General features: G+C 40.7%; 1 protein-coding gene across 1 annotated transcript; it reads left to right on the top strand.

Annotated features, from left to right (window-relative positions):
* The first annotated feature begins 500 nt into the window (after positions 1 to 500).
* Positions 501 to 2,157, top strand: LOC109214933. The gene is made up of 2 exons (XM_019378907.1): positions 501 to 1,089; positions 1,958 to 2,157. Exons 1-2 carry the CDS (start codon positions 501 to 503, stop codon positions 2,155 to 2,157), a joined length of 789 nt encoding a protein of 262 aa, XP_019234452.1.
* The last annotated feature ends 8,345 nt before the right edge of the window (positions 2,158 to 10,502 follow it).

The following is a 10,502-nucleotide window of genomic DNA, read 5'->3' on the forward strand; positions in this document are numbered from 1 at the left end:
CAAAAGATGTTGAATGAATTGAAAAGACTCAATAGGGAAAACAAGGACTAGGAACTTAAACTTGAAGTATGTGAAATCGGAAGAGATGTGCTTCAAGATGAGGTTCAGGAATTGCAAATGCAACTGAATGACATGGGTAAATCCACCAGTCACAGTCTGTCAAGTCTAACCAGGCGACTTACAAGTCAACTAAAAAAGGACCGGCTAGAACTGAGTCCACAAGTACTAACACAAGTGGTAGATCAAAAATTGGATCAACCACTGTGTGTAATTACTTTAACAAAGTTGGACGTAAACATGCCTTTGTAGATTTCATAAGTCTAATGTTTCGGGATGGATTTGGAAACCCAAAAACAATCCTGATTCCAGTAGAACTAACCAGCAAGGACCCAAGCAAGCTTGGGTACCTAAAAGAAGGTGGTAATTCTATTTTGTAGGAACACCACAAAAAGAGTCACAAAAGAAAATGGTATTTAGACAGTGCATGATCCAGTCACATGATGGGTAACAAAAATCTGTTCAAAAAAGTAACAAAAATAAGTGGAGGAAGTGTCAAATTTGGTGATGATTCAAAAGAAAAATTAGTTGGCACCGGCACAGTTCGATTCAACAACAATTGTGATATTACAGAAGCATACATTGTAAATGGACTCAACTATAATCTCCTGAGTATAAGTCAGCTATGTGATTCAGGGTACGAAGTCAAATTTAAGAAAACAGGATGTGCCGTTGAAGATGGTTCAAGTAAAACAATACTTCTAGGGAAAAGGTATGGAAATGTTTATATCCTTGATGGCATTGAAAGTTTAGATAGTCATATCTGTTTAGCATCAATATCTGATGATCCATGGTTGTGGCATATGAAACTTGGTCATGCAAGCATGCACCTAATTGAGAAACTCTCCAAGCATGATTTAGTTATTGGCCTTCCCAAACTCTATTTTTTTAGAAATCATGTCTTTGATGCATGTCAGATTGGTAAACAAACTAGAAACTCTTTCAAAAACAAAGACATCGTGTCTGCAACCAAGCCTTTACAATTGTTTCATATGGACTTATTTGGACCCACTAGAACTGCTAGCATTGGAGGTAAATGATATGCTTTTGTTATTGCTGATGACTTCTTACATTTTACATGGGTGATTTTCTTATCTAAAAAAGATGAAGCTTTGAAATTTTTTGAGAATTTCTGTAAAAGAGTGGAAAGAGAAAAATGGTATCTCATCACAACCATCCAAGGTGACCATGTAGGAGAATTCAAAAGCAGAGCCTTTGAGGATTTCTACAATAATAAAGGATATACACACAATTTCTCAGCACCAAGATCAACTCAACAAAATGGAGTAGTTGAGCAGAATAATCGAACCCTACAAGATATGGCCAGAATAATGATATTACAACATTCTTTGCCAAATCACTTTTGGGCAGAAGCAGTAAGCACATCTTGTCACATTCTCAATAGATGTCATATAAGACCCATCTTGAAGAAAACTCCATATGAATTATGGAAAGGCAAACGGCCCAATATAGGCTACTTTCATCCATTTGGCAGTAAGTGCTTCATCCATAATAATGGTAAGGACAACATCGGAAAATTTGATCCAAGGAGTGACGAAGGTATAATAAATGTACCTTATCTATAGAAGAATTAACACATATCATATTTTAACACCACGGTCGAGAAAGGAATTATTTCACGTGATGAAGATATTAGCCAATTAACATCACACACAAGCAAGTCACAAAAGTCGACTGATAGCACAGACGCAGTCACAGAGTCGACTAGTGAACCTGCCAATAATCAAGCTGAACCACAGAAGGTGTAAACTACACCTACAATTGGAACACGTCCAAATGAGTGGAGAAGTGATGCAGAATATCCTCAAAAGTTTATTATAGGAGATCCGAGTGAAGGAATAAAAACTAGGGTAGCTCATACGAAACTGGTAAAATGTAGCAATCATCTCTCAAATCGAACCAAAGAAAGTTGAGGAAGCCTTAAAAGACTCCGGCAGGGTACAAGCCATGCAGGAGGAACTCGATAAATTTGATAAAAATCAAGTCTGGGAACTGTTACCTAAGCCTGCAAATACTACCATAGTTGGAACCAAATGGGTTTTCAGAAATAAGTTGAACGAAGACAGAAAAGTAGTGTGAAACAAAGCCAGATTAGTAGGTCAAGGCTACTCATAGCAGGAAGGAGTCGACTATGATGAAACCTTTGCTCCGGTAGCACGATTAGAGTCTACACGGATTCATCTTGCATATGCATATTTTAAAGGTTTTAGACTTTTTCAGATGGATGTCAAAAGTGCCTTCTTAAATTGCTTTATTGATGAGGAGGTGTATGTAAAATAACCTCTTTGTTTTGAAGATTTACAATATCCTTACTATGTGTATGATTTGACTAAAGCTGTGTATGAACTCAAACAAGCTCCTCGAGCCTGGTATGAAAGTCTTAGCTCATTTTTACTTGATCATGGTTTTACAAGAGATAAAGTAGATACTACATTGTTTATCAAAAGATCATCAGGAGGTAATCTCCTTATCCAAGTCTATCTTGATGATATTATTTTCTGAAGTGCTAACCCTCTTTTATGCAAGGAATTTGCTAATCTCATGCAAAGTGAGTTTGAAATGAGCATGATGGGAGAACTCACGTTTTTCCTTGGAACAAAATTCAACAATCCGAGGAATGAACTTTTATATGTCAGACCAAATACGCAAAGGAATCGATTCAAAAGTTCATCATGAACAATGCTAAAGCAATTGGTACATCAATTAGCCCATCAACAAGTCTTGACAAATACAAAAAGGGAAATCTGGTGGATGAAATGAAATATCGTGGAATGATTGGCTCCTTACTTTATCTAACTACCGGTCGACCAGATATTATGTTCAGTGTGAGTAAATGTGCTAGGTTTTAGTCAGCTCCTAAGGAATCACATCTGACAGTAGTAAATAGAAAAATATGTAATCTCATCGGAATCGTTTCATATGGACTATGGTACTCACGGTCTAACAAATTAAAACTTGAAGGTTTTTCAGATGTTGATCTTGCAGGTGGTAAGGAAGATAGGAAAAGAACCGGAGGAACATGTCAATTATTGCGAAAGGCATTAATATCCTGGAACAGTAAGAAACAAGGCCTAGTTGCATTATCCACAATAGAGGCAGAGTATACTGCCATCGGACAGTGTTGTGCTCAATTACTGTGGATGTTTCATCAACTAGGTGACTATGAATTATCTTTTAAGTCTATTCAAATATTATGTGATAATTCTAGTGCTATATGCCTCTCAAAGAATACCGTGCATCATTATAGGGCTAAGCACATATATATTAAGCATCATTTCATCAGAGATCATGTCACTAAGGGAAATATAGAATTATCATTTGTTAGCACTATTGATCAACTAGCAGACATTCTTAGTAAGCCCTTGCTTGAAGATAGATTCTGCTCTTTAAGAGAACTACTAGGCATTATTTCTCTTGATCATAGAAATTAGGACTTAAGTGTTAATTCTAATTCCTGTGTGACTAAAGTTTTTAGTTTTCTTTCTTTTTTGAGTACACATTAATTGAGCGCCTCCGATTTCCCTCTCTTTTCCCATCAGTCACAACTTTCAAGAAAGGAAAATCAATTAACATGTCCTTTCACTAATGCCCTTTCCTTTCCTATGCCGTCAAATCCATTCTTTTTAACCCTCTGAATCACCTTTCCTCTTCTTCATTATTTTTGTCGCTCAGAAACCCTTCTCCAAGAACCCTTCAATGGAAAAACACTCCAAAAATCCCTTTGCCTCCACCAAAAAAAAGTACTCGCTCCAAGGCAAAACCCTCCTCTCAGCGTCCAGAACAAGTAGACCTAGGGTCCGACCACTTTGAAGGGATTGCCTCTTCTCAGGAAGAGACATCTTACCACACTCACTGAATAGGTGAAAAAGCTCTTTGAAAAAGACCATTGGAAGACACCCCTGAATCTTTTACCCCCAAGAAATCCAAGGTAGACCTCTCGAGTTCACTAGAGTCAGACCTCAGTTTCTGGGACACTCCAAATAGAGACTTCTTCGTTGCCCTCAAAGAAAAGCCCAATGCCCATGGCAGAGTAATCGATCTTGACGACATGGAGGCCCTCAATTGTAAGGTAAAGGATCTCTTCATTTTTCCGGGATGGTCAAATTTCCTCTCTTTACCCTCTCCTAAAGTCTACGAACCTCTAGTGAGGATGTTCTATGCCAATCTCCGCTCTAGCAAGCCCGATAAGTTAGAATCCCTAGTTCTAGGAAAATGCATTGTTCTTGATTGTGCCATGTTTGACTCAATTTTTTAGTGTAAGTGCTCTAGTTTTCCCATGCTTTTCAAAAATTCCTGGCCTGAAGACTTTGAAATTACTTTTGATCAAGCCAAACACTGTATAGCTGAGTGTTCCTCTGATTTCCTCCCTAACCATTTAGGTCCCAGTGATGTTAGTTTTGAAACCCGAGTTCTGGCCTATATTGTTTCAAATACTCTTCTTCCTCGCACTAGCTCATTCTCCACTTTATCTCAATGAGACACCTTTCTTGTCTACTGTCCACTAACCAAGCTTAAGGTCAAAATATCCTCATAGGTCATCAATTTTATAGTTGAAAGTGTTAATGACCCCACCTGTCTACCATATGGTATGGTTATCACCCATCTTTTGGAATTCCACAACATCTCTATCTCAGAATATCCTTTTGTCTCTATCACAAAATCCTACAACTCTAGAGCCTTTGCCAGTATGGCGTATGTGTGTGATAAGGGTCCCTGGGTGGAGAAACAGGAGGGAGAAATCAAGAATGTTCAGCCTGATTCAAAGGTCAAAGCCGCTGGTTCCTAACATAGTTTAAGTGATCCTGATCTTGTAGAAAAAATGAACACTATTGACAACAAGCTGACCATCATCAAGGACCTTCTTGCTGCAACTCAATCAACTGTTGGGGACATTCATGCCATCTCCAAACAGGGTCCGATATTTCGAAGATAAGGGTCAAAATTCTCAAGTTAGCAGAAAATGTAGTCAAAGCCTTCAAGGAAGTACATGACATGATTGATGGGGCGACAGTTTCAGCAAATTCCAACTTTGATCGTCTGAAGGAGGCGATTTGCAATACTCTCACTTATTTCTTGCATCGTTAATTGTGGATGTTTCAGACAATGCCTTTTTACCATTTTAGACTGGACAACCAGTCGTTGGATGTTCTTTTTTGTTATTTTTGCTAATTATGCATTCCTATAATTGCCTATATTTGCCTAAATTGCTCGCCTCTGTCTACTTTATTTTATACATACGTATATCCCCTCCTTACCGGTGCCAAAAAGGGGGAGAAAAGGTTAATTATAGTGCAGGTCAAATAGTAGCACTTGTTGAGGGGGAGTCAACTGCAGCAAGGTTAATTATAGTGCAGGTCAAATAGCAGCACTTGTTGAGGGGGAGTCGATTGCCACATCATGGAAGTCAACATAGAAGTCGACTACAGCAAAACAAGCACCAACTATAACAGGGAAGTAAACTGCTTTTATATGTTATTTTTTGGATGCGGCCAAAATAGAAAAGGCCGATTTCACGATCAACGAGACATTGCGCAATGTCACCTCGAGAGACCGAGGGAATAGCTCGGGGTTCGAAGTCTTCGAGGAATCTTCGTGCCCGATATCGGGGTAGAAGGAACCGGAGGTTATCACAAGTGAGCGTGAAGTTCCCTAGGAGCAGTACTTTTTCTGCAACGCCTGCGCGGACAGTGACAACATGCGCCAGGCTGATTGAGTGATCGTATCGTTTACTTATGTAATAAATGCACTTGTATCATATTAGGGTTCCCCTCATCTATAAAAGGGTTCCTTACCATTTTTGTAAAAGACACCAGAAACAACACAAGATACTTCCTTCAATACAAGAACATTCTTTCTGCTCTCTAACTCAAACATACTCTCTATTTGGCTCTGTTGCTTACATTGCTTTATTTACATTTAATGTATATCATTAATCGTTCTTCATTTATTGCTCGTTATTGGTCATAAAGAGCCCCAATCATAGCCCTAATAGTTGTTAATCCTCCATCGATCGCCCTTAGCCGGGCATCTAACTTGGCATCGAGGCCCCGCACGCGCTAGCTCGAGGCCCCGATTCTCAACCGTTTGGTTTGGTTTCTAAAGCCATCTTCAATCTCTTATCTTATTTTCTAACCTCATCACTTAGCATCTACTGCTTAACAACTAGCATAAAAATAGATCACATATTTTTAGAACCACAAAATCAAATCTAATTGTTATTACCATTTTCGAGGTAAACAGTTTGGCGCCCATCGTGGGGCTAAAAATAATAATGATTGTTTCTTGCTGGTTTACTACATAACTCAAGTATCTTTCACGCTTTTTTCTTGTCCAAGATCTTTGATTTTAGGTCAAAATGCCTAACTCAGTAAACGCACGTAAGAACAGCAGCCTTGAAAACCATAGAGAAAGCGGTGTAGCTATTCCAGGTGTTGGTATGCAACCACAAAACCCTGAGGTCACACCAGAGCCGACTCTCGGTGATATGGTCTCATGCAACGCTCAACGCGTTGGCGTAAGTTCCCACACCAACAGGAGTGTACGCCGAGAAAACAACCCCACCCGGGAAGAAAGAAAGGCAAACAGGGAGAGTGAAGCGGAAGAACCTCAGCACGTCATCCATATGATTATAGGAGGGACCGACGTTCCCCAGGGACCCGCGGGCAAGCGGATAAAGGTTTCCGTGGCAACACAAGTACAAACTCGGGGTCATGTACCTGAGGACATCCTCGCGTTCAGCAAGGAAGAAATTGAGACTCTATCTCATCCACATAACAATGCGCTGGTAATCTCGTTTCTCTTAAATGACATTCAAATGAAATGTGTACTCGTGGATCTAGGTAGCTCGGCCAATATAATTAGATCGACGGTGGTAGAACAGCTCGGATTACTCGACCGCATCATACCTACCTCCCGAATCCTCAACGGCTTCAATATGGCCGGTGAAGCAACAAAAGGAGAGATCACCCTCCTGGTAAACATATCCGATGCAGTTCAAGATACTAGATTCCACGTCATTAAAGGTGACACAAGGTACAATGCCTTGCTCGGTAGGCCGTGGATACATAACATGAAGGCGGTACCATCAACCTTGCATCAGATGATGAGTTTCCAACAAAGGACGGAATAAAGACAGTGTACGGTGAGCAACATGTGGCGAAGGAAATGTTCGCGGTCCATGAAGAGATACCGGATCCCATACACTCCCCATTGGAAGAGTTGGAAAGCCAACAAACCCCCGAGGATGATGAAGAGGACTTCCTCGCTCCCAGAACCTTCATTACCCCTGAAGAATCGGACGCAACAAAGTCGACTGTTGAAGAATTGGAGCGAGCCATATTGGTCGAGCATCTCCCAGATCGGAAGGTATACCTGGGGACTGGATTAACCCCCGAACTCAGGAAAAAACTCATTTTATTCCTTATTAATAACATCGATTTCTTTTCTTGGTCCCATTCAGACATGACAGGGATCCCACCGGAGATAACCACCCATTGACCTAGTGTCGATCCCAGGTACAAACCGGTGAAATTAAAAAGAAGACCGCTTTGATAAAGCATGCATTCATCAAAGACGAGGTAACGAAGCTCCTCAAGATAGGGTATATTAGGGAAGTGAAATATCCCGAATGGCTGGCCAATGTGGTTGTAGTTCCCAAAAAGGGGAATAAGCTAAGAATGTGTGTAGATTATAAAGATCTAAATAGGGCGTGCCCAAAGGACTCGTTCCCACTGCCCAGCATTGACCGTTTGATCGATGCCACAGCCGGCCATGAAACCCTCACTTTTCTCGATGCCTATTCGGGGTATAAACAAATTCAGATGAACCCCGATGATAGAGAAAAGACTTCATTCATCACAAAGTACGGTACGTACTGCTACAATGTAATGCCCTTCGGGCTAAAAAATGCAGAGGCCACATACCAGCGCTTAGTTAACAAGATGTTCGAACATCAAATAGGCAAGTCCATGGAAGTTTATATTGACGACATACTAGTTAAGTCCCTGTGCGCAGAGGACCATTTGACTCATTTGCAGGAAACGTTCGACATCCTCAGAATTTACAATATGAAGCTCAATCCCGAAAAGTTCACCTTCGGGGTAGGATCGGGAAAATTCTTAGGCTTCATGGCATCGAACAGAGGAATCCAGATCAACCCCAAAAAATCAAAGCCATCGAAGAAATTACGGTGGTAAATAACGTAAAGGCCATGCAACGGCTGACCGGGCGGATAGCAGCCTTGGGTCGGTTCATATCAAGGTCATCAGACGGGAGTTACCATTTTTCTCCTTGCTCAAAAAGAAAAACAGCTGTGAATGGACTCTGGAATGCCAACACGCCTTGGAGGAATTGAATTGATACCTGACAAGCCCGCCTTTGCTCCACACCCCAAAAGAGGGTGAAACATTGTATTTGTACTTGGACGTATCCGAGATAGCAGTAAGTGGTGTACTGGTCTGAGAAGAACAAGGTACGCAATTCCCTATTCATTATGTAAGTCGGACCCTGGGTGATGCCGAAACAAGATATCCGCAGCTGGAAAAGATAGCTCTTGCATTAATAAGTGCGTCTCGAAAATTGAAACCCTACTTCCAATGTCATCATATTTGTGTTTTAATAACGTATCCCCTTCAAAGCATACTGCATAAATCCGAATTATCGGGCCGACTGGCCAAATGGGCCATCGAACTCGGGGGATATGATATCGAGTATCAGCCCCGCACGTCTATCAAGTCTCAAATTTTTACAGACTTCGTAGCCGACTTCACTCCCTCCCTCGCACCAGAGGTCGAGAAAGAACTTTTGCTAAAAAGGACACATCTTTCGGGGTATGGACCCTATTCACTGACGGCGCCTCAAACGTAAGAGGATCCGGGCTCGGCATAGTTCTAAAGCCACCTACAGGTGGCGTGATTAGACAATCTATAAAAACTGCAAGGTTAACTAACAATGAAGCCGAGTATGAGGCTATGATTGCAGGTCTAGAATTGGCCAAAGGCCTAGGAGCTGAAGTCATTGAAGCAAAATGCGATTCCCTCCTGGTGGTAAATCAGGTAAATGGGAGCTTCGAAGTTCGGGAAGACAGGATGCAAAGATACTTAGACAAAATTCAAGTCATATTGCATCACTTCAAAGAATGGACTCTGGTCCACATACCTCGAGAGGAAAACAGCGAAGCCGATGCCCTCGCAAACCTGGGATCATCTGTCGAGGAAGATGACATGCTCCCCAGATCTGTGGTTCAACTATCCAAATCAGTGATCGAAGAAGGCCATGCCGAGATCAACTCCACTAGCCTAACATGGGAATGGAGAAACAAATATATCGATTATTTGGAGAGCGGAAAGCTACCCATAGACCCAAAGGAGTCGAGGGCTATGCGAACCAAAGCGGCCCAATTCTCGTTCGATGTAAACAGAACTCTTTACAGAAGAACTTTCGACGGCCCCCTAGCAGTATTTTTGGGGCCAGGAGACACGGACTATGTGCTCCAAGAGATCAACGAGGGCACCTGCGGAAACCACTCCGGTGCTGATTCCTTGGTTCGAAAAATAATCAGGGCAGGCTACTATTTGTAAGCACGTGATTTTTGCCCTATACGAAATACTCCAAGAAGATAGATTTTGTTTATAGTTATTTGCCATTTTAGGAATTTTTATAGATTTTATTAATTGTTTCCATTTTTCTTGCATGTTTAATTTTATTTAAACCATGAAAAATACCCAAAAATATCATGCATTGTATTTAGGATTCGTTTTTGCATTTTTAGAATTAACCAGTAATTATTTGTTTTATAAAAATTGAAAATCACAAAAAATGCTTTATTTTTACTCTTTTTCCTTTTATTGATTTTTTCTCTTTTAATTTAGGATTAAATAGCTTTTATAATTTTTATAATTAGCTAATTAGTTTAATTTCACACTTTTGGACAAAATTAATGCTGAGCCCAAAGCCTATACCCAAATCTGCCCAAACCCAATAACCCATTCAAAGCCCAATCTTCCTACCCAAATACCCAAGACACAAAAAATTAGCAGATTTTAGAAAAACACAGATCCCTCACTCCTAGACCTAGCGATGGAGCTTCCCCTTCCAGATAAGCTAAGAACGGCGCCTTTAATGGCTGTTTAGGAACCAAAATCCTTTCTCCAAAATCAGCCATAGCAACACCTCCACCCCTTTTCTGCAAGAAAATCAAACACACATCATAAATTAAAGAAAAAGAGAAACGAGTTGGACTTCAAAGATCCAACACCAGATGTAAAAAGAATCGAAGTTGCTCCTGCTCTTCCTTCGAATTGCTACCGTTTTCAGTTTTATCTTGCTGGGACTTCGTCGATTTGGGAGTTTTGGGTTTCATATTTGGTTTTTGCTGCTGTTTTATGTCGCCGGAGATTGCTGCTTTTGCCGGCTAGTAATCGGAA

Source organism: Nicotiana attenuata, unplaced genomic scaffold (assembly GCF_001879085.1).
Source record: "Nicotiana attenuata strain UT unplaced genomic scaffold, NIATTr2, whole genome shotgun sequence".
NCBI lineage: Eukaryota > Viridiplantae > Streptophyta > Magnoliopsida > Solanales > Solanaceae > Nicotiana > Nicotiana attenuata.

Coding starts and splice junctions, on each gene's coding strand:
- LOC109214933 (XM_019378907.1), top strand. CDS start 501: ATGGGTAACAAAAATCTGTTCAAAAAAGTAACAAAAATAAGTGGAGGA. Junction 1,090..1,957: donor TAGAACTGCTAGCATTGGAG/GTAAATGATATG, acceptor GGTAAAATGTAG/CAATCATCTCTCAAATCGAA.